Below are 24,115 nucleotides of genomic sequence, written 5' to 3'. Positions count from 1 at the left end.
TTCCTCCTTCTCTTTCCTCCTTCTCTTTCCTCCTTCTCTTTCCTCCTTCTCTTTCCTCCTTCTCTTTCCTCCTTCTCTTTCCTCCTTCTCTTTCCTCCTTCTCTTTCCTCCTTCTCTTTCCTCCTTCTCTTTCCTCCTTCTCTTTCCTCCTTCTCTTTCCTCTTCGTCTCACGATTTCTCTTTTGTGCTTTGTATCTGTTTGTGATACGGCTGGCTTCCTCAGCGTATCATATACCTGCTTCCTGCAAAAGGATCTACCAGTTTGGATCCTATTGCAATGCTACTGTTATCTTGTGAGCTGCAGTTTGATGTTTTATTTAATGCTTTTTATATTCTTTTTATATTTTTATGCTACAATTTAATGGTTCCCACTTTTTTATTCTCAATTGAGAACAAAAGTGCTCTCCATTTTCTCATCTGTGCTCTGTGATTGGTAATTTATTTCCCTCCATCCTGTCTCTTCTGTGCTCATGTGTCCGTCTTGTCTCTGATTGGCCGCTGGTGTTGTCATGTGACGTCCTCTCAGTGTCTGCACAGCATGTCCGTGATCACGCAGCAGCGCCTTCTCGCCTCCGATAACAAGGTTCTTTCTGTTCTTTCTTCCTTTTTCTAAGCTTTCCTATGTAGAATACAACAGCTTCTGACCCCGTTATATGCAAGTGTTTCCTGTGGCTACAAAGTAGATCTCTGCCTGTCCACAGTAAACAGAGATCAGAATATGCTGTTTAATCAGATCAGCATCGACGGTTTATAGACTTGTGGTTTTGTTCCAGGGGATTATCTGCATCAGCTAATCCTGTGCACAGTACAGATTATAATCCTATCCGAAATGGTAGATTGCACCATTGTTTCTATGCTTCTATAGCTCTTGCTGGTCTAGAAATATTCCAATTACAGTAAAAGTCAGAATCTGTTGTGTTAGGACGTACATAATGTAGCTAAATGGGCACATTAAATATCTGCTTGATAAAATTCTGGCCTTACATTCTGAGGATTGGGATTCCTGAACTTATTCAGGTAACGCAGTTTTAGCAGTACAGTGGTACCTCTGTTCACGAACGCTTCTGTTCGCAAACAATTCGGTTCGCGAACAGGATGTTCGGCAAAATTTTGCTTCCGTTCGCGAACTCCGCATTGGGTGAGTAACACAACCACAGCCATCTTCCCCGCTCTGACACGTGGTCGTGGCTTCCTTTAGTCGAGATTGCAGTCTGATTACAGTTCAATTCGGGTTCGCGACCAATTCGGTTCGCGACCAGAATCGTGGAACGAATTAAGTTGGTGAACCGAGGTGCCACTGTATTTGCAATAGATACATTTGACCAAGTTTGTAAAATCTGGGCGAGTGGCGCCAAGGCTAGAATTACACAGGTGATGACAACAGAAGACTGCTTGTAAAATCAGATGCAACTCTTATACAGTCAAATTTGTCCATAGCGGCCATTTGATATCAAAACAAATATTAATCGGTAGAAGTCGTAGTTAGCACTTCATAAACAGGTGGGTCGTAGCCATATTGGGCCTAAAATACACTATATGAGCAAATGATTGTGGATATCTTGCCAGCACACCTACTGCATGCTAAAATCATGTGGACATCCCTCTAAAAGGATGATTGGGGTGTTTTAATTAAAGGCTACTATTAATGCCACAGCATTCAGAAACTTTTTAGAGAATTGTGTGCTTCCAACCTTGTGGCAATAGTTTGACCCTTTTATGTCCTAGCATCCCACACAAAAGTAGGTCCACAAATACATGGTGTGGTGCAAGTCGTATGGCCTGCACTTAGCCCTAATCTCAACCCTACTGAACACTTTTGGGTTACATTGGAATGCTGGTTGTAAACCGGGTCTTCTTGTCCATCATCACCTCATAAATGCAGTTTTGGCTTAATGGGCACAAATTCATTATATATATATATATATATATATAATATATATATATATATATATTTTGTACTTCAAAATCCTGTGGTAAGCCTTTCCAGAATAGTTGAGTCAGCTGTATGTATGGTTGACCATGTAATAAGGAGTTGCTGAGCTCTTCCTTATTATGTTTACAGCTCAGTTTGGGAATCAATTTTCCTGCTTGTCTGGGTAAGTCATGCCCAAGGGGTAGTCTGAAAGCCGTAGCTTACACCATTGTGTCTTTTTTTACCTGTGCAGGCCCTGGCTAGTATGAGCCTGAACACTCAGCCTATCCTTAACCTGGACAGATTCCATGAGGGCTCAGAGGCTGCCATGCTCCGACCTCACAGTGATGCCCAGGGTACCCCTTCGACGGAGTTTAACCCCCTTATTTATGGAAACGATGTCGACTCTGTAGACGTGGCGACACGGTAAGGTGGCAGATACTATTGTGTTTAGAGCTTTGAGAGTGTTTGTCAAACCTTGGTCAGTTGCATTCTTCTATTGCAATCTCTGCAGTGTTTAGATACAGTGTGTAAGGGTGCCCATACACCTTACAACTATCGCAAGACTTTTGTTTTGTGAGGGTTGTAAGGAATTTAAAAAAGCGTACAATCTGCCCATCTTGGACAGGCAGATCGTACTTGCGATCATCGCAAGTCCGCCCCCCTGAGGGGAAGCCTTCCGATGACTGCAATGCTGAACGGGCAGTGTGCGCTTGCGCACACCGGCCCGTTCAGCATTTGTCTTACGAACATGCCACAAACCGTACGTTTTCGTACGATTCTCGGCGGGTTTTCGAACATGCTTGTAAGACAGAAGTCATGCGGCCTTACAGTAGCAGAGATCGCACGCCTTCCATACACCTTGCGATTATCGCGGGATTTCCCTCGATTATCGTACGATAATCGCAAGGTGTATGGGCACCCTATGGGTCAACTTTCCCATATGTGTCTCCTATGTACACAGCTGCAACACTGCTGCTTCTGTATTGGATGTTGCGCTATAGTAGATATTCATGCACAGACTTGCCTTCTTTTGGGCCTGTGTCGATTTGGCTTCTATTCCTTTCAATCGGGTTTTGCATTCCCATAAAGTCTATGAGAATGCAATACCCGCTTAAAGCACATCAAATGTAGGTCAGAAGGAGGTCAACGGCACGTCCAATGCTCCTGCCAATGAATTCTGAATGCTCTAGGACTTAAGCCATTGATACAAGCCCAAAGCCATTACACATGGGCCCTTCCTAACTTCTTACAGAGACCTCATGTGCACCCTCTTAGGTCTAGTCACTGTAGTCTTAATACAGTAAGCAGTGTGATTGGTAGGTAGACCTTTGCCATCCACATTTGTCGGGGCTACTCTCTAAACTGGTGTGCGATATCCAAGCAGCTCATTGTGTTTGAACATACAGCACATCACATGTGCATTCTGTGGGCATTTGTGTAGATGTTCTATGACAGCCTTAAAGGGGTTCTAAACCCTCCCGTTTTTTGCCTATATCTACTGCTATCAAGCAGTAGATATAGGCAAACAGTTTTAACAAAAAAATGCTAAAACAGCAGTTTAAACTTACCTTTTTTTCTTTGCGCGCTCCCGCTCGAGAAAAGGAAACTGTTCGGGCGGCCGCAAAGGATCTTGGGGCGGGCGCATGCGTAGTTCGGATTCTCGGCCGGGAGACGAGCAGAGACGCAAGGTAACTGTATGGACGCGTGCACCCGCATGCAGACACCGCTGGATCGGAGAGACAGAGCAGTCAGCGCTGGATCGGAGAGCCGCCGCATCGCTGGAGGGACAGATGTAAACATCAGGAAAGTGCTAACATTAACATGGGGGTGAGGGAAAAAACAATTTGACTTTAATGCCACTTTAAAGCTGAGCTCCAGCCTAACCGTCAGTCTTGCAACATTGCAAAGGCTCTTCCCCTGTACCGAAATCGCTTGCTTTGATTTTTACAGCACACTGTGAGCTTCTCACAGTGGTTCTTAAGGTGCCCATACACCTTACAATTATCTGCAGATTTTCTATGGTCAGATGGAAAAAGTGCAACAGATTGGCCCAGGTGGAGATTACTCCACCCACACAGTTAAGTGTAGATGGAGGAATCTGTTGCACCTTTTCCATCTGACCACAGAAAATCTGCAGATAATTGTAAAGGTGCCCATACACCTTACGATTATCGTACGATAATCGTATGCGATCGACTTTTCGTACGACAATCGTAACGTGTGAATAGAGTGCCCGACCGATAGTACTGTACAATCGTACGACTTTTGACGGTCAAGCATGTTTGAAAACTTTGGTTGATCGTACGATGTTCGCATGGTTGGTGGCGTTTCCGTCCGTCAAAAGTCGTACGATTAACACTGCGCATGCGCAAACGAAAATAATTGCGGTCAATTACCGCAAGTCGTCCAGGTGTTTTTTTCTAACTACCGCTGATTGAACCTTGCGATAATCGGGGCAGGATGGGGCCGTCGTACGAAAATCGTACGACGGTTCGATCATCGGACGAAAAGTTTCGTCCGATAATCGTAAGGAGTATGGGCACCTTAAGGTGTATCGGCACCTTAAGCCTCCCTCACTCTATCCAACACAAAAACAAATTTTGGCTGGAGTTTCACTTCAATGTAATTTAACTGAGTTTCTTAAATTAGAGCTGTAAGTTCTGTAATATGCTGTGCAATCAAGGTAGCTAATTGCATGCATATGCGTTGGAGTGATTACTGCAACAGTCTCTTTAATGACATACAAGAAGTTCCCAATAGATTTTTTGAATCTCAAATCAAAAGACAATTTTTATGAGACCAAATGCTTGATGTTGGACTCCCCATTAGAATGTAGAGTAAAGACAAACAGGGCTAATAACTAGAGGGTGAAGAGTTTGGAGAAGGCAGGAGAAGGGAACAATCTAGGACAACATGGCTGAACTGGAAAGTGAGCTGTAAACCATATCAAGTGTGTTGTAAACCATATCAACCACTTTTATAATGATCTGATTTCTATAAATGAAAAACCAGTTGGACAGACAAGTCCTAAAGTGGTTGATAAGCAAATAATACTATATATATCGATATATAGATAGTTTTTTTTTTTAAGTATTACTCTAAATAGTCCTTTTCAACATTTATATTGAAGAAAAAGTTATCTCGCTGATGTATCATATAATGGTTTAAGTAATTACTTGTCATTCCAATCATCTTTCTCTTTTTATATTTGGTGACAGGGTTGCGATGGTCCGTTTCTTTAACTCTCCCAACATGTTGCACGGGTTCCAGTTGCACACTCGCACTCTGCGTCTCTTCCCTCGGCCTGTAGTGGCTTTCCAGTCCTCTTCCTTCCTCGCATCGCGTCCCAAGGCTACTAACTTTTCTGAGAAGCTGTCCAAAACTCAGGCTGTGGAGTACTTTGGAGAATGGTCTCTGAACCCCACTAATTTTGCCTTTCAGAGAATACACAACAGTAAGTGCCTTTTAAGCTCTTCTGTCAGCTGGTTTTCCATCTGCGTTCCCCTGTTTCAGATACCATCTCTCTCATTGAACCTCTCTTTTCTTTGCAGATATGTTTGACCCAGCTTCAATTGGAGATAAGCCAAAGTGGTATGCCCACCAGCTGCAGCCCATCCATTACCGTGTATATGATGCAAACTCCCAGCTGGCGGAAGCACTCAGTGTCCCTATAGAGAGGGATAGTGACTCAGAGCCCACTGATGACAGGTCTGCTTCATTTTGCCTTCTATTCTTTTGTGATTGTCCTCTTTTGTTACATCCATTTTTGTGGCTTGAAGGGAATGTACTTTATATAGTACTGTGTTTTTTGTTTTTGTTCTTTATTACTAAAACACAGTTGCTATATTTAGTGAAATAAAAAGTATCTTACTTGATATGAATAAAAAGTATGTTGTTCCCAGGCTTCCCCCATTGGATCTTAAGCATAAGCTGTCTTTATGGGTGCTTCAGGTCACCAAAAGTGCACAGATTGCACAGTCCTATATGGCTGTCTCGTCTACATTTGAAGTTAGACGCATTACATTAAAACAAGATTTTTAATACTTTAACACACATTGATACGATAATTTACATTAAAACAGACCAGAACCCAGGGGGCCCATATACAAGGGAGAGCGGAGAGTAATTCGGCAAAGTTACTCCTTACTACAGCCTACATTTTGTGTTCCCATGCATAAAATACAGGCTGAAGTGTCATATGGAGTTCTCTATGCTTAATGTGGTCGAGAGAACTCCTTGACTGGAGGAGAGCTGGTCACATGCCTTTTGATAGGCCACTTGACCAGGCGGTACCCCGACATGTGTTTTTTTGTTTTTGTTTTTTTTAAAGTTGATTTTAATAACGCTCCACTGGCTTTATAAATGTGCCAGATTTTTGTTTTTGTTCTTTTGAAAGCAGCGGTATAACCTCAGTAAAGACATGCTGCTTATTTTTTTATACACCCCCTGAAAAATTATTTCACCCCTGCATCACCTTTGCTGTTCTTTATGCAAAGGGTAAGTGTTATACCTTCCCCACCACCACCACCAAATACTAAGCAGAATCAGATTCCCTCTGGTTAGCATCAGATGATACTTCACTAGATCTTCCAGGTCCTAGATTGGAATCTATGAAAAGCAGACACACTAACTGGCTGCTCTAGCTGACACAGCCAGTCATTGCCTCTGTCTCGCACATATCTCATCCTGGATCAATTACTAGGCCCCAGAAAAGTCAGTGAGAGATACTTTGACAATTTCTCTGCTAAGAAGTATTTGTAATATATAAGTATCTTGTATATAAGTATAATATGTGTCTTATTTTTTATTTGCCACCCAGTGCAATGGTGTTACTGTTTATAGCAAGGAGCTGTATTCTGTCATTTTGATTTTGCATTTTTTTAGTTTTACTAACCATACTGTTTTGCAGTGGCAGCGACAGTGTGGAATACGATGACTCCAGCTCTTCTTATTCTTCACTTGGTGACTTTGTCAGTGAAATGATGAAGTGCGATATCAATGGTGACACACCTAGTGAGTATTCGGATGAGTGAATTTAGTAACAGAAGTGTCTTTGATTATTTACAGCTAACCGATTGTTAGATCTTTTTTTGGGGCAAACATGATGAATATGATCAGTTGCTGTTAGTAACACTACATTATTGCCCCTCTTCATAAAAAATGGATGTAGGCTGTTGGTCATTTATGTGGTTCTTTTTGTCCTCTGTAGATGTGGATCCGCTGACGCATGCAGCCCTGGGAGATGCCAGTGAGGTGGAGTTTGATGACTTTCAGGAGTACTCAGGAGAGGTGGAGGAAACTGCTCCCGACAGCGAGAACTCACCTGACCACAACCAGGCACGTTCAGGCTCCAGCACCACTGCCAGCAGCAGTCCAAGTACTGTCATCCATGGAGCCAACACGGTGAGCTTAGACTGCTTGTTAATAAGCGTCTTTCAATTATTATGCCACTAGACCTTGTTTTTCATAGATTCAGCCTTTTACTGAACTGTTTATATGGTACCTATAGAGATGAGATAGCTGTCATTTATTTTTGACTGGATTGGGCATCAAACTAGAGTCTGGGAAGTCCTCTGACCCCATCAATAGGCCATTTCTGGAGAGGGGACTAGAATCTGAATAGGTTAGAGAGTGGTCTGATTGTTGTTATATGAAAATCATTTTCTAATATTTACTGTCCATAGCTGTAAATCTGATCTTTTCTTTCCTTCTTCCAGTGCAAGGTGGAAGGTTTCATTACCTTTAGTATCTAATCTATCTATCTATCTATCTATCTATCTATCTATCTATCTATCTATCTATCTATCTATCTATCCTGACAGCTGTGTAGTCAATGTCAAGGAAGAAGTGTTGTACTAATTCACTCAATAATTCTGTCTCTTTACTGTTTATTGCAGTATACCATACTTTTAATAAAATACAGCTTTGTGTTGTAAATACTAGCAAACATTAAGTCTTAACCTCTCTCTTTTCAGCAAGAATCTGCTGATTCTGCCGAGCCAGATGAGAAGGTTTTCGGTGCGCTGCAGAATCACCTACCCACCCTGGCACCCACGTTTAACCGCCTAGCGATGGAACGCCGTGAGAGTGAATCATCTGTCGGTGCGGGTGAGACACGAAGGCGTGAATATGACAATCCCTATTTTGAGCCCCAGTATGGATTTCCACCAGAGGAGGAGAATGAGGAGCGTGAAGAAAGTTATACCCCCATGTTTAACCAGACTGTTAATGGCACCCGGTGAGAGCCAATGTCTAGGCCTTCTAATACCGTCCTACACGAGTCATGAATTTTTCTTTTTGATCTGTGAATATCTTACATCTACTCTTACTTTTTAAAATATATCTATATATGTTTCTCTCAATCTCTTTCAAAAGTGATTAAACCTGCTTTTTTAAACTTGCAGAAAATTCATTTTGGATGGCGCACCCTTTAAATGATTTGTGTATCACTCCCTGGAGCCTCATCATAGGATGCATTGTGTACTAGGCAGGAAAGAGCTTTCTTGCCAGGCTCATCAGCCCTGTATCCACATAAAAGAACACCATGATTCAAGAGTTTCTATTGCAGTGTATTCTGGGTGTTTTGCAATCATAATCTTTCAGACTTTTTGTGAATCTGATTACACAGGATTCTTTTTCATTTTGCTTCATTTACTGACTACTCTGTGTTTACTCTGTTAGATCTCAGAAGCCTTTGCTTCGTCCTAATAGCCTGAAGCTGGCCAGCGATTCTGATGCAGAAACAGATTCTCGGGGGAGCTCCCCCACCTCAACTGTTTCCAACAATAGCAGCAATAACGAGGGCTTTGGTGGCATCATGTCCTTTGCCAGTAAGTTTTCTGCTGCTGCTGCTTGTACCTGGCTTCTGTGTTTTACTCTGGAAGATCTAGAAAAACATCTAATGCAGATTATCAAATTGTTCCTTTTTCTCACTTTTTTATCTGTATTTATTCCCATAAATAATAAGATAGAAATTCTACCTGCAAAAAAACAAAATCTTCGAGGTGTAATGTTACCTCAAAAAGCCTGAAGATATGGCACGATGTTCGGCTGCTCTGACATATGCCTACTAATAGTGGGGAAGCTTCACCGCCCCATTCTGAATATTCCTATTGGCCAGTGAGGCAGCACATCTTAGTAATAGGCCAATAGGAATGTGAGGGGGACAGGACCTACCTTTTGATGGTCAGGACAAACTGCCATTCAGTCATATTTGCAGGGTTCACCTACTGCCTAATGTTTGGTTTTCCCTTTGAGATACATAAGGCACAGCGTATCCCTGCATTGCTCCAGGCAACCCCTTTTCCTTGTGTTTTATAATCTGTTGATCATGGGACATGCCAGCCTGTGAAATTGGAACACCATCCTTACCTGACTGTCACTTACAGAAAGCATGATTTTAAAAGAAATGCCAATGCTCAGATGTTTCTCATTGTGCAGACTTACATGATCAAGTAGATTCTTTTTTTTACAAAACTGTGTTTCATGTTAATAACAATAAAGTAACAATCATCCACATCAATGGCAGTGTCTATGATGGGGAAAAAGAATACAACAAAGTAATACACAATAACACAAATGCATAACATAAAATATCAAAGAGGGGAAACGTATCCCCAATAATACAGAATATGATAGTGATTTTATTGCTTTTAACATGTTATCTAAATAAATATTCTGTACCTGGATACGATTTAATTTGTTGTGATTTGGGTGCCTTAAAAGTCTGTCTTTGTTTTGTTGGTGGAATGTTTGAGTCTAGTAGAATATAAATACCCTTAGTTCAAATGATATACCTGAATAAGACTGTCATTGGTGATACATGAACTGAAAAATTAGCTGGACCTCATTGTTATTATGTTCAAAGTGTGTACAAGTTCTGGTCCTTTGTTTAACACCTCAATTGGGTCCATTGTATGAACAGAAGTTATTCTGATTCCAATTGTTGTATTAGCGATGTATCCCTTGCTGAGACCTCCTATGCCTGGCCTGTATAAGCAGATACAATCACTGCGGACAATCCTTATCAGATAGCTGAACTCACTAAATACCTTTTCATCCACGAAGGTGCTTTATTTGAATGCAGCAGGGTTACTGCAGATGAATGAACAGATGGTATTTGAAGGTCGGAGATAGTAATGTTTCCAAGCATGCAATGCAGATTAACATGGGGTCATGTTACTGTCGGCCATGAAACTAGGAAATTACTGTCCTCATAAAGAATGGGAAAATACATCATCGATGGGAGGGAACACTGAAAACATAGTGCAGTACCCAGAATAACCACAAGATGTCAGTATATGAATTAGCCATACAATATCAATGAGCAAATGGCTTAAGGAAAATTAAACTATATAAATTCTCATTTCACAATAATGTGAATTTTAACTATGACTATGTATTGTCATATCCTATAAAACTATTGTGACAGCGCAGAAGTGTTGCTATTCTGTGGGTTGAGATAATATCTAGTGCTGTATAAAGGAAAGTATATCTATAGGCAGTGGTGTCCCTAGCTTTTTTGCCATGGTGGTAGTGGTGCACGAAGTCAGAGCAGCGGGAGGTGATTAGAGGAGACAGTGCCACCAGACACAAGAATGATGCCGTCCTCTGCAGGCTTTGCATCTCCCCACCCAGCTCTTAGCAACCTGGGATGCCCTGGCCGGTGTCCAGTATTTAATAAAATGAGATTTTAGTATGAATACAGTCATTGCCTAGTCATAATCACAGTCTACTTTTTTTCCCCCCAGGTAATCTGTATAAAAGTCATAGTAGTAACTTCAGTCTGTCAAGCTTGACGCTTCCGAACAAGAGTGGCCGAGATAAGGCGACCCCATTTCCGAACTTTAAAGGTAAGAGTGCTTTTAGAATAGGAGATGCTTAAGGAGGTAGTCTGTATCTCAGTTTATAAGGTAAGTAATATAAAACCTAGGGTCAGGGAACGGAAAGGCAGGACAGCTTTCTTCAGTAGGGAAGGTAAGTGTTCTCATCTAGAAATGTGGATGTTGGAATGAGATGTAAGTGTAGTGTTTGGGGTTCTCATGTTTACACTATTCATTCCATTACGCCATTTATCTCTCCCTGGTTTTCTTGTAGACTTGCAGTTTGCTTACTTGTGTGTAGTCAAGTGTGATCACTGTTTTTTTTGCCACTTTTTTTATTTTATTTTTACTGCTGCATGCTCCGTCCACTTGGGGTCAAAGACCAACAGAAAGTGGCAGGGGAATTAGGAAAAGGTTGGTATTGATTCTGTGTGATCTTGAGATTTCAGATGGCGTCTAAGATCACCTCCACTTGTGTGCAACATACTGTGCTTGTTTTATCATATGTAGGTGTGCTGTTGTGTGAAGTTTGCTTGGATCGAAATACACAAGTCCCCATACCTGATTTCTGTGTGTGGCTTTGTTGTCTCTGCCCATTGCGCAGCTGTTCTCACAGATTGATGTATAGTTATATCTTATAGAGCGTGAAATAAAAAGCCACCTGCCATGAACTGGAGTTTTCTATTAAAGCAATATTGTAAGGCAAGTTGCCCCCATTTCACATCCTGGGTACCTTGAGCTGCGATTTTTAGAATTCACCTGCAGCATAACCTGCTGGTATTGAAGTGGGGCTGTATAAAGACGGTGGTATCCTATAGGGCTTATTTATAAAACTGGAGGAAAAGTAATCCACAAAAATAATGAACATTCTCAAAATATTACACAAAACCTTATTATTCTGTATGGTGTTAGTTTTAGCTGTATACAGACACATTAAGTTGGCTTTGGTTTGATTTGTATAGTCTGGGACTTGTTGTGGTGCTTTACAAACACACACAGGTATTGCAGGTACAGGGTTTCCATTGGCCATCTCATTTGCCATTCCATTACTTGGGTTCGTGGGAGACACCTGCCCCCTTCGTTTCACCTTGGAGATGAGGTTCAAACAGTAAGTGTCCAGAACTAGTCAAATATATTGAGATGTCCAAGTGGGATGTAAACTATATGGCCAAAAGTTTTTGGACAACAGAATATCACCATTTATAAGCTTGTCGGATATTCCATCCCAAATCCAGTTGCTCAAAATAAAGTTTTTAGCCATCAATCTTCACTGACAAACATTAGTATAAAATACATTTTGGACAATTCTACATTTCCAACCTTAACAGTTTGGGGAAGGCCCTGTTCTGTTCCAGCATGACTGTGCAGAAAGCCAGCTACATAAAAACGTAGTTTGGGGTGGAGGAACTTATTTGGCCTGTATAGTTCCCTGACCTCAACATTATGCTCGCCCAAATGCTCCCGATCCCTATCCCAATACCGGAACTTGCGGTCTCGGGAAGCTGGGCGAGTCATTACACGCTGCCCGGCTTCCTGATAGGCCGGTAACTGGCTCCATGCTCCCTTGTCACCAGGGAGCAGGGAGCTGGCTTCCCGGCCTATCAGGAAGCCGGCGGGCGGGTAATGACTCGGTGATGAGGTAGCATGGTGGCAGCTTCCCAGCTAATCAGGAAGCCGGGCGCCGTGTAATGACTTGTCGCCCGGCTTCCTGATTGGCCAGCTTCGCAACCAATCCGGAAGCCAAGCGGCTAGTCATTACCGGCCTTTCCGGATTGCTGATTGCCCAGAATGCCAGCTCTGTGCTTCCTGGTCACCTGGCGATGAGGAAGCATGGAGACTGCTTCCTGCGTAATCGGGAAGCCGGGCCGCGAGTCATTACAAGGTGCCTGACTTCCTTAATGGGATTTCCGGTATCGGTATTGGCAAGTACCGAAAAAAAAATATCTGTACGTGATACCTAGAAAACGGTAAAAACTGAACACCTTTGGGATGAATTGGCATGCCAGTGGCAAGCCAGGTCTTCTTGTCCAGCATCAGTACCTGACCTCATAAATCCCACAAACTCTCTTTCAGCTGAATGGGCACAATGTCCCATTATTCCCACAAAAACACTCAAAAATCTTGTGGAAAGCGTTCCTAGATGAGTGGAGGTCATTATGGCTGTAAAAGGAGGCCAGCATATTTAATGCCCATGGTTGTGAAATGGGTTGTCCGACAAGCTCATATAGGTGTTTGGTGAGGTCTCCACAAACTTGTGGCCATATGGTGTACAATAGATCAGGGGTAGACAAGTTCAGGTGGAATTCAGGCACAATGTTTTCCAGGTTAGGAGCTACGCAGGAAGCATTTGTGGAGTGAGCTTGTACTGCCTTGTAATACACTAGTTGTTATTTTTTAAGACAATGCCTGAAGAATTTATTGTAGGTGGCCTACAACCTGTCTTGTGGGATTTCCCAGCCCTGTGATTTGTAGTGATAAAATGGAGGACATGTAAGATTCAGTAACTCGAGTATTGGAATATGGAATAGGTTTAACAGTTAGGAAGGGGCTTGCATTGATGTGTCTAGTGCATCCTCATGTTGTTGCTGTCTATCCTGTAGTTTTCTCTGCAGAGCCATCCATTTTGTGTTAGAAAAAAAAATCCCTCTAGGAAATGAGTCTATTAGGGTTTCAGCTGTTTGATTTGATTGGTTGCCACTAACCTTGCATTTTTCGTCCCAGTATTTGGGCTAAATACTATAATGGAGATAATTGCAGACTCCGGTCCCGCCCCTGCAGAAGGTGGGTGCCTGTAGCATGAGTTCTGCATGCTGATCCACTCCCAGCATCCTCTCCTTCATCCTACCATATTGCGCTTCTTGTTGGTCACCTTCTCTCACACACAGTGCCTTGTGCTCGTCACTTGTGGTGGTTGTTCTATAGTTTCTGGTCATGTGACCGCATTATCAGGCGTCCATGTTTCTTACAGGCCATGGGTAGCCGGGATAATCCTCCTCCCATGTTCTTTCTACCTGTTTTGCTCTTACTTTTAATATTTCGGTGCTGAGCGGTGAATTTAAAACTGGGCAGAACTCAGCGGGGCTCACGGATCAAAGTGTGTGAAGGAAGAACTGTCTGTGTAGCTCATATTATCCCGAAGCTCTCTTTTAATTCTGACAGTACGGAAGAGAAAACACAAATCCAAACAGCTGTAGTGTGTGTACTTACCAGCCGTATAACTTTTGGGAGTAAGAAGAGAATACTTCTTTCTTCACCACAATGCATCAGTATCATGATGGTGTTCGTCAGAGTTGTATAAAGTGGGAGTTATTAGCCAGTTAATCCTTCCTTGCTGGGCATACGCCAATGAGTGTAGCTGCTGAGGCCTGCCGTCAGTTTGACAGCTGAGTTCTCTGATCCCTATAGCTGATGTCAGCACTTTTTTCCCACACTGGTCAGTTGTAACCGGTATCTTAGCTGTGCTTGTTAAAATGTAAGCAAAAAATACATTTATATTGTAAAGCGCTGCGCAAACTGTTGGCGCTATATAAATCCTGTACAATAATAATAATTGTAGTTAGCTCTGGCTTTCTGGAGCAGCTAATTATAACGTATCTATGAAGCAAACCTAAAAGCAGAAAAAACGTTTTTTGCTTAATAAGGTTTTCCTATTTATCTCCTGGGTACCCCATCTTAAAGCAGAACTCCGGTCAACATTTTTATTAACCGCCACACTGCAAGAGTTAAGTGCTCGTTTGTGTCTAGGGCATCGGTTCTCAACCTGTGGGTCGCGACCCAAAAGTCCAGTGCCTTACTAAGTCCTGAGTCCAGTGCTCTGTTGGGGGTCACCACTACTTGGCAGATGTTACCAAGGGGTCCCGGCCCTAGAAAGGTTGAGAACCACTGGTCTAGGGGCTAAAATAAAGTTATACTTACCCAAATCTGGGAGCCAGCCGGCTTTCACAGCACTCCCTTCAGCTTCCCTCCTCCTACGCTGTCCCAGTTTATTTGATGTGATGACTCGAGAATCCTTAGACCGCTGCAGAGAGGGGGAGCATGGCTGGAAGCATCGGTCTAAGAGCTGGCTGGCTCCAAGGATTAGCGCAGTATAACTTTTTTTTTTTTAAATTTGAGCCCCTAGGCAGAAACAAGCAGTTAACCCTTGCAGTGCGGGGTATCCCCACTGCAAGGGTTAATAAAAATGTTGTCTGGAGTTGATCCTAATGGCGTCCATTTAGGTTCGCACAAAAATAATTAAAGAACAGAGTGCCGTTTTGGTCGACCTGAACGGGACGTATCTAAAATATTTGGATGCAAGAGGACATATGTGCTTACATCTGACCCCCCGTAGACCTAACATAGGTCCATACGACAAGTTTTTTTTCCATCCATGGAAAGATGAATGGACTCGGATGTCACAAAAGTGACATCTATTCTGTACTTCTCCGATTAGCGGGGCATCTGTGCACTGATCCCCTTCTGGTTGGAACAGACGGCGACCCATGTGAAAGGGCCTTTTTTTGTAACATATTTCCTGTCCTAGTGTAACATTGTTCTAACAGTAACATGTGGAGAAACTTTGTTACCCTAGGAAAGGAAGTTTTTTTTAGGCTTTCAGAAAACTTCCTTTCTCTTCATCACATGTTGGAGAGGTGCTCTGTTCTCCACATAGGAAGTTGGGAACAATGCTGTTAGCAGTGGCAGAGAGCATAGGGAGTCATCAGCTTACAAGATTTTAGTAAGGATCAACAGGTATTTTGTGCACTTATGGAACAAATCTAACAAAACCCTTTTCTCTGTTCTTGTGCTCAGTATGGCTGCAGTACAGCTACACTGAGGAAAGTAAGGGTGAATATCACCATGGGTAAAGCTTACCGCGAATCTGAAAGGGCATTAAAAGTTCTACTTGGAGAGCAGCAAGTCTTGGCCTTGGCTTAGTCCTTTTATGACAACACACAGCTAAAGGTGCAAGCAAACTAGGTAGTGAGTGCATCAGTTGACACACACACACACACACACCTTTTATGTACAAGGGATACTGTGTGCTCATGGAAAGGAGATTTTTAAATTCACCTCTCAGCTCTTTTCTTTTACTCTACCTTTCACTGTCATTCTTTCTTTCTTGATTTTTGTCACCCAGATTTTATATTGTTGAATGTTTTTTGTAAATTCCTGTCTCTGTTTCTTCCCTTGCAGCCAGCACCAGGCGGGCTTTGGTCGACCAGAAATCTTCCGTTATAAAACACAGCCCTACAGTAAAGAGGGAATCTCCTTCCCCACAGGGCAGAGCTAACAATTCCAGGTAAGGCTGTATTTACTTTTATAGAAAACTGTATTCAGTACATAAAATAATAATATAGACTAATGTATAAAAGTGGTAACATTGGCAAGAGCAAATATGCAGAAGAGTACTGACAGTGGCTGACAACATTTAGGTAGATATTGGGAAACTATAATAGTTTTTGCCAATTTGTAGTATTTTATGTAAAAGTGGACAATTTTATAAAGCGATATGAGATGACAGTCTCTTTATAAGTCAATTTTCAGCTAGATGGGGGGGGACACTGTTATTGTGTGGGGCGCTGCCTGCTGTTGGGTGATAAAACAGCAACCAGAGGTTGAAAAAATTGTCACTACAGTCCGCATTCATGTTTTTTGTTGTATCACAGCAAGCTTTGTTGAAGGCAGACAAGGCCAATTAGACAGACCTCTCCTTCTATCGCTTCCATCTACTCTGTTCTTTGTGGTAGGGCTGTGTAAATCTCACAGCTGTATGGACAAAAATACACATCATTTGGCATCCCGATGCTGGCGACGTACACTGTACGTCGTCAGTCACGAAGGGGTTAAAGCATATCTAAAGCCAAACCTTTTTTTATTTTTGGAATGATTAGGGAATTGTTAAAACCTTTTGGGGCTTTTTTTATGTTCTGTTGGGGTGATTTTCCTTTACTTCCTTTCCTGGAGACTCACCAGGAACTTTACATTTTCATGTATCTAAAAGACTCTGATCATTGGGAGGTTAACGTCTGGGTCAGCTGAGGCAAAATAGAAATATATTTTTTGAAAGAGAGGTATGCCACATCTCCTTCCATTGAGGGTTGTGCACAGCTAGAAGGTTGAGGTCTGTAAGCAGAATGGTTTTTTAGTAATCTAGTTTTCGTAAGACCTGCCACGTACTTGATGAATACAATTTGGAAAGTGTCTCAGATGTAATCTTGTACAATTCTAAACGTAATCATTTTTTTAATAGACCTTTCCCTCCGAGATGTACAGCGTTGAGACAATATTATTTGTGTTGAGTGTCTGACTGAGCTCTCTCTCTTTTATTTTTTTGTTAACCTTGCAGTGAGAACCAGCAGTTTCTGAAGGAGGTGGCAATGAGTGTCCTCGAGGGACAAGGAGTAGGCTGGCTGAACATGAAAAAAGTGCGCCGCTTACTGGAAAGCGAACAGCTGCGCGTCTTCGTCCTGAGCAAACTGAACAGGTGCATGCAGACAGAAGAGGATGCTCGCAATGATGTCATCCAGGAAGTGGTGAGTTCTCCACCACCTTTCTTTATTTACCTGTGGATTTCAAACTTTCATCATGTAGAAATCCATCTGGTAGAAATTACATAGTACAACATGTGGGGTAAGAAAATGGAATACTGTTATGTACAGACCTTAATGCCTAACTGAACTTTCAATTTAAATCAGCTGAATACATTCCAGGTCTACTACAGCCTTAGTAGAAAAGCCTGTCCCCTGCCAAAATGCTGCAGAGAAGGACCCCTGCTCTCTGTGGGGAAGCAGTGTTCTCTATGCAGAAGTCTAATACACATCCTGCTCAGTCAGAGTTCTCCAAACAGCAAAACGCATAAGCTTTGCTGTTTGCAGAGATGTAGGTTTGCGTTTCACCTTATACATGGTCTGTGGAGTATAATTTCAGTGTCAGAAGGTTAAAGCTCCCCACACTTTACAGTCTGGTTCTACAATCCTATTTTAGATTTTTTTTCAACTTCAACAGCTCTGTAGCATGAGCACCTATCAGAAGGGATTTAAATAGTTTGGACCACTTGGGTAGTCCCTGACTCTGCTTGGTTAAAGGATTCTAAAACCAGCTTTAACGGGTATTATGGATGAACCGTTACTGTTTTTTTTAATATTGAGTAAGAGTATTGATTTTTATTTTCGGTACTCGCCGCGAGCATGGAGCTGGCTTCCCGGCCAATCAGGAAGTTGGGCCGTGTGTCATTACCTGCCACCCGGCTTCCTGATTGGCCGGGAAGCCTGCTCCACGCTGTTTGACTGGCTCGATTCAGATTAGTTGGGAAGCTGGCTTCCCGGCCAATCAGCCTGGACCCGCGGCACTGCCAGTCAGAGGAAATGTCCCTCTGACTGAAAGTTCCAATATGGGGGGGGGTCCGTATTGGAGCATTTGGGCGAGTATGAGTAGTTGCCCAAATACTCGGTATTGGCCCCGATACTAGTATCGGTGCATCCCTAATGGGCATGGCTAGCTTTTCAAAGGTAAGATGCCTTTCAGTAGCCAATTCATTTCTCTTTGTTACCCTGTAGGAAATCAGCAGGAAAGTATATAAGGGCATGCTAGATATGCTGAAGTGTACGGTGTCCAGCCTGGAACAATCTTATGCCAACGCAGGGCTGGGGGGCATGGCCAGTGTCTTCAGCCTATTGGAAATTGCTCACACACATTATTACAACAAAGGTATGTCCCGCTGATTGTACTGATTAGCAGAGTGGTGTGTTCTTGTGTAGTTTTGTTATTGGAGGTGCTTCTTGTTATCTAGACTGTTCTGTTGACGCTTGTCTACAATGTACTAAAATAACTCTCACTTTTTTCCCCTTTGCTGTTCCTCTTCTGAATCTGTACCTTCACATCGTTTCTTCTTGCCTTTTATATTTCTACCTCACTGTCCCTCAATCTCCTCCTCCTTTCTTGTATCTTCTCTCCGCTCCTCTCTTTAAGAAGCTGAGAAAAGGAAGCACAGTCCTTCTGTCGATGGCACTGTGACGCCCGTGTCTAGGGATTCTGTCACCATTCAGCGAGGAGAACCTAGACCTACCCCCCAGCTGCCCCCCCAGCAGCTCCTTTCCCGCCCATCGGGCTCCGCAGGCCGGGGGGCACGAGAGTTTGATACACGGAGTCTGAAGGAAGAGAATTTTGTGGCCTCCATTGGTGTGTATAGAGCAGAAGAAAAGGATACATGAGGCAAAGCTCTCAGGGTCTCACCACATCTCTCACCTCTGGCATCACTGCTCGCTCCTTGCAGCACCCCATTACTGTCCTCTGTTTTCAACTCATCATCACACTGTCCTTCGAGGTTCCTTTTTGTCTGTCCTATAACTGTATTTTAATCCACCTTTATGGTAACTAGACAGCCTATGCTGAGTCCTAATAGTATAGAAACAACCCTCAACTGTCAGATGGAGAACAAGTGGCAGCTAGATGAAAAGTGCAAGGGCCACACTAAGAGAAATGGTGGCAACAATTGGATACAGTTAGAGACCACCAGGCTGTAGTATGTGGGGATGAGGTGAAAGTCTTAACGCTTTGTCCTTTTTCAAGACCAATTGTCCTCCTCCAAGTGCTGCACCCCCTACATCTGCATTTGCATCAGTAAGTAGATTTTACAGTTACAATCTGGGAAATCGCGCACAGTTGCTGCTGCATGAACCTGGATAAGGGTGTAATGGCCTTGGGATCTCAAAGCAAACTTGTCGCCTCTTAAAGACTAGATCTGCTTAACTGAGGCACCTGTGACCCTGTAGGCCCGATTTTGTATATTCAACCTTGATGTCTGACCAAGATGGCATTAATCCACCCTTGTTTGCCTCACCTTGCAACAGCATACTCTGTTTAGGACAGGGCATAGTAGCTACTTGGGTGAATGTTAAAGCCCTCTATATAGCCTGAACATGGAATACAGATGCTTAAATGGGAATTGGGGATTGCTAGGAAGTTTAAAACTGATATTTGTAGACACCACATAAAGCCTGTACGGTATTGTTAGCATAGACTGTTTTAAGTTGTTAAGAACCTGACAAAACCAATTATAATAATCAATATAAATTGACCAACAGTCCAGAAGACTCAGAGATTAGACTTAAAGTGACACTAAATTTAGGAGTTAAATCATAAAAATAAATTCAAGCACCTTAACTATTAACAAAAATGTATCCTTTTTGTGCACCACTCGGCTGTAGATCCTCAAATCATTTCTGAATTGGTGCTGACACTGTTCTTCCTTCTGGAGGAGGCGTACTTTTGTTCCCCATGGTCCCTGTGTGTGTTGTAATGTAGTCACCGCTCCAAGCTTGCTCCTGTGATGGACTACAATCTCACATTTAGTTTATTTGTGTTGAAGTTTTAGTCCATCACAGGAGTGGTGAGCTTGCAGCGGTGACTACTTTGCAACACACACAGGGACCATGGGGAACGAAAGTAGCCCCCCTCCAGAAGAAAGGACAGTGTCAGCACCAATTCAGAGATATGAGGACCTACAACTAATTGATTTTCAAATAAGGTACATTTTTGTTAATCGTTAGGGAATTTTAACACATTTTTTAGATTTAACTCCTGAGTTTGTCACTTTAAATGTCTGCTCCTCCACATATTCTTTAGTTTAAAATGTATTTAGCCTGGAGTTTTCCCGATTGCTCTTTCTATATATTTTCTAATAATGATCCTTGAACTTAGCAGCAGCAAGTTGGTGCAACCAGTTCTCCTGTGCTATAACCAACACAGATAGGTATGCTTTTATTGTGATGGTAAGGAGCTATGGGCAAATGTATGGGGGCTGCAGCAAATAGATGAAACAAGGAATCAGGCTAGAGCTCCGAGTTGGCTCTAGGTTTAAAAATTCAGCCTTGTCATTACTGTAGGAAAGGTTAGGTGCATTGGAGAAGGGTCATTGTAGTCTGAGCTATTCCTGTTAAAAAGTGTGCTGAAGGTGCTATCAGAATTAGAGCAAAGACATGTACCAGCTCACTTTCCGTAGCATATAGAATTTCTTGTAGGTAGACAGACGGTATGTGCACATACAAGAGTAGTCACCCTTCCGGTATAGTTGTATAAATAGCACTTTATTGGAATAGGTGCAGTTTGAATGGCCTTATGCCAATGTTGGCATTGTAACGAATTATGCCAGTGTTTGTTCTAATTATATATATAATGTGTATATATAGGTATATATATATATGTATAGGTGTGTTTTGTGTCTGTGGAAACTACTGTTGGAATATTATGTTGTCCTACATGTTCTGTGAGTTTTGCAGCTGTTGAATATTCTTTTTTTGGGCGAGAAGCCTAATTACCTAAGCATTTGGAAGTCCAGATGGGAATATTTATTTCCAGTTATTGGCTCCACATAACTAGAAAGATGCAGGTTGCTGTTCTCCATCTCATTAGAATGTAATGAGGAATGCTGGCCATGGTTTATCTGTTGTATATTGGGTAGGTAGTTTACTTGGGGTATGCTTACTTATGTATTCCTATGTATATATACTTTTACGTATATATGCATATATAAATGTATATTTATGTATACTATTTGCACATACATAAATATAATGTGTCGGCTACTAATTGTGCCCTTTCTCTCTAACACTTTCTTGCCATCACCCTTGTGCTCATGTAGTGACTTCTTGTGTATACGTGCACCTCCTCCCCTTTCTATAGTGATGTGGTGGGTGAGGAGATCTCTGTGTCCATTTATAGCCTGTCTGATCCACATCTGACTCTCTCTCTGTCTTTCTCTCCTGCTTGCAATGCATCTTGGGTAGAGTTGTGGAACAAGCATCGGGAAGTGAAAAAGCAAAAAGCTATGGATAAACAGAGTAAGAATCTAGAGAAACCCCCCAAACCCTTCCCAGATCTGCCAGCAGGGTCGCCCTAGAGTGTTTAGCCTCAGGGCATGCCCATGTATCATGTCATTAATTCATCTTCTAGGAAATTTGCAGAAAGTTCTTTTTAGACAATTGCACAGGCCAGCCTTTTCAAACCATTAGTTTCCAGTTGTTAGCACCAACCTTTCTCCCAAACGTGTGACTAAATCCTTAAAGGTGATTCAAGTTGCACACTTGAAGTCGATTATTCAGTGAGTAGACAGAATCTTGGAAATGCTGTTAGGGATACGTTTAATACACAATAGCTGTTCACAAGCAAGTTTAACATTCATTTAACTTTCCTATGTCTTTTCTTTCCTTGTGCTTTGAGACTTATAACAGGCCGACCTCAGTGCAAACAAGGTTTTGTTTACACTCAGCCTGTCTGCACTTCATAGTTTGGTGAGGTACATACTTGCAGTCCAAGAACGCATCAAGGATCCCTATAGATGTGAATTATTCTTTTCACAGCTGACTTCCTGGAATTACAAGGGAAAGGCAGGGTTCAGCTAAACACTAGGTATTCACTGTGAGGGTACTGTTAATGCTACAGCATGCAAAGACAATTTTAGACCAGTGGTTTTCAACCCGTGTAACCTCAGGACCCACGTTTGTCCTTGGTCATTAAGTTGCGACCCAAGTCGCACTGCAATGCACAACATTGCAGTACTGTGCGTTTCGGTGCCGGCGATTGAACCTGTGGGCAGGAGGTTCGTTTGGGGTGTCATTCAAATGAATGGCAACGCAACCCACCTCTCACACCAGAGTGCGTAGTAGGTGCGATTGCATGATGTAGTGTGTCAATCGCACAGGACTGTTTGATTAACGCACTGTACTAGTGTGAACGGGCCCTCAAAAACACTGACAGACACACATCACAAACACAATCTCACACACACACACTCAAAAAAAACATTATTTTTTTCTTTTTCTTTAGATTCCCCCTGTCTCCCTACCTTACGAGAACTGAAGTGGATCCTCAGCCTGGGATCCAGTGTGGGCTGCTGTGCTGTGATGGAACTCCATCCATATGTGCATTGCTTGTACAATCCCTTTGCGCACCCTGTAGAGGTGCAGGCAGCCAGAATGTGACATCACTCCGGTCCAGGCACCTCTACAGGACATGCGAGGAAGCTGTAAGCAAAACATGTATGGATGGAGCTCCCTCGCAGCCATAGCTCCATCTTCAGCTGACACTTGGCACCGAGCAGCATATGAATGGCTGCTTGGCGCAAGAACTGGCAGTGCTGCGTTAGGGGGAAGCTGAGAAGCCTCTCACATAGGAGAGTGGAAGGCATGCAGCGACCCACTGAACACGGGGTCACGATCCACTTTTGGATCACGACCCACCGTACACGGGGTCACGACCCACTTTTGGGTCACGACCCACCAGTTGAGAACTAAGGATTTAGACAATTCCAACTCAGCTCGGTTTGGGGAAGGTCCTTTTCTGCTTCCGCATGACTGGGCCCCTCTGCACAAAGTCAGGTCATCAAGACATGGTTTGATAAGCTTTGGTTATAAGATCTTCAGTAGCCTGCAAAAAGCCCTGAGCTCATCCCTATTGAACACATTTGGGATGACTTGGAATGCCAATTATGAGCCAGGTCTTCCCTTTCTTTCTCAAAAATGCTCTTTTGGCTGAATGGGCGGACATTCCCACGGACTCTAAATCTTGAGGAAAGCCTTCCCAGAAGAGTGGAAATGGGAGCGGCAACGCAAACACTAAAATGTTTCATGTGCCCAGATTCCGCTCATTTGCGGCTATTACCATAGCCACAAATGTGCTGAATCCATCAAAAAATCGCACCTGGACTACTTTGCAGAGTTCATACCAAGATATGTCCCATCGCACTCCTGACCGGAAACAAACCCATCAGTCGGGTGGGTGCCGCAGTGACCACAGATGCCTCCGCCAGTAACATGAAATCGATGAATAGTCACTCGCTTTCCAATTGCATACCAAGCCAATTCCTTTAATGACTATAGTAGTGTCCCAATCATAGCGACGTTTCGGAACCAAGCGCTTCCTTCTTCAGGCAAACATAAAGTGACTTCTTCATATTTTCTAATAATGATCCTTGGAGTGTAAGTGACTATTCATCGATTTCATGGACTATTTTGCAGGCCACATGGTTTCGTACCACGCGTCCGCCGCAAAATACTGAACAATGCAAATTAAAATGCATTATTTTTTATGTTTTAGAGCAGCTCTGCGCATATTCAGACAGCTGCTCCTGTGTGAATGGAGCCTAAATGCCCATGGTTTTGGAATGTAATGTCGAACTAGGTCATATAGGTGTGGTGACAGGGTATCCACATATTTTTAGTCCTATAGTTTAGTTTATGCCCTCCCTGGCCTCTTCTGGGAGCCCAGGTAACCAAGCAGGCTTGTGGAATAAATGCCTTTCTTGTTGTCGTCTGGCGTGGTTTGTGGGCATTTTGCTATATACAATGTTTAGTGCAAAGTGCAGACAGCTTGAGAGTAAACGCTGCAATTTTTACATCAA

The 24,115-nt window shown here is 42.7% G+C and overlaps 1 protein-coding gene and 1 long non-coding RNA gene across 2 annotated transcripts in view; one reads left to right on the top strand and one right to left on the bottom strand.

Annotated features, from left to right (window-relative positions):
* The window catches only part of MADD (MAP kinase activating death domain), a 101,031-nt gene that overhangs the window by 46,659 nt on the left and 30,257 nt on the right, over window positions 1-24,115 (top strand). The window contains exons 8-23 of the mRNA XM_018562147.1: window positions 527-583; window positions 2,166-2,338; window positions 5,134-5,369; window positions 5,467-5,623; window positions 6,825-6,928; window positions 7,125-7,318; window positions 7,891-8,153; window positions 8,597-8,745; window positions 10,666-10,767; window positions 11,119-11,151; window positions 13,459-13,518; window positions 15,913-16,018; window positions 17,066-17,252; window positions 18,276-18,426; window positions 18,688-18,897; window positions 21,504-21,557. Coding sequence (XP_018417649.1) covers window positions 527-583; window positions 2,166-2,338; window positions 5,134-5,369; window positions 5,467-5,623; window positions 6,825-6,928; window positions 7,125-7,318; window positions 7,891-8,153; window positions 8,597-8,745; window positions 10,666-10,767; window positions 11,119-11,151; window positions 13,459-13,518; window positions 15,913-16,018; window positions 17,066-17,252; window positions 18,276-18,426; window positions 18,688-18,897; window positions 21,504-21,557 — 2,236 coding nt within the window. The remainder of the gene's footprint in view (window positions 1-526; window positions 584-2,165; window positions 2,339-5,133; window positions 5,370-5,466; window positions 5,624-6,824; window positions 6,929-7,124; window positions 7,319-7,890; window positions 8,154-8,596; window positions 8,746-10,665; window positions 10,768-11,118; window positions 11,152-13,458; window positions 13,519-15,912; window positions 16,019-17,065; window positions 17,253-18,275; window positions 18,427-18,687; window positions 18,898-21,503; window positions 21,558-24,115) is intronic.
* Window positions 5,851-22,246, bottom strand: LOC108791612. The gene is made up of 3 exons (XR_001941513.1): window positions 22,170-22,246; window positions 15,816-15,821; window positions 5,851-5,860 (listed from the first exon to the last, which is right to left on the bottom strand). It is a non-coding gene; the product is annotated as an uncharacterized LOC108791612 (long non-coding RNA).

The sequence above is a fragment of the Nanorana parkeri genome, unplaced genomic scaffold (assembly GCF_000935625.1).
Source record: "Nanorana parkeri isolate BGI_ZX_2015 unplaced genomic scaffold, ASM93562v1 scaffold562, whole genome shotgun sequence".
Taxonomy (NCBI): Eukaryota; Metazoa; Chordata; class Amphibia; order Anura; family Dicroglossidae; genus Nanorana; species Nanorana parkeri.
This window is presented reverse-complemented; position numbering and strand designations above follow the sequence as displayed.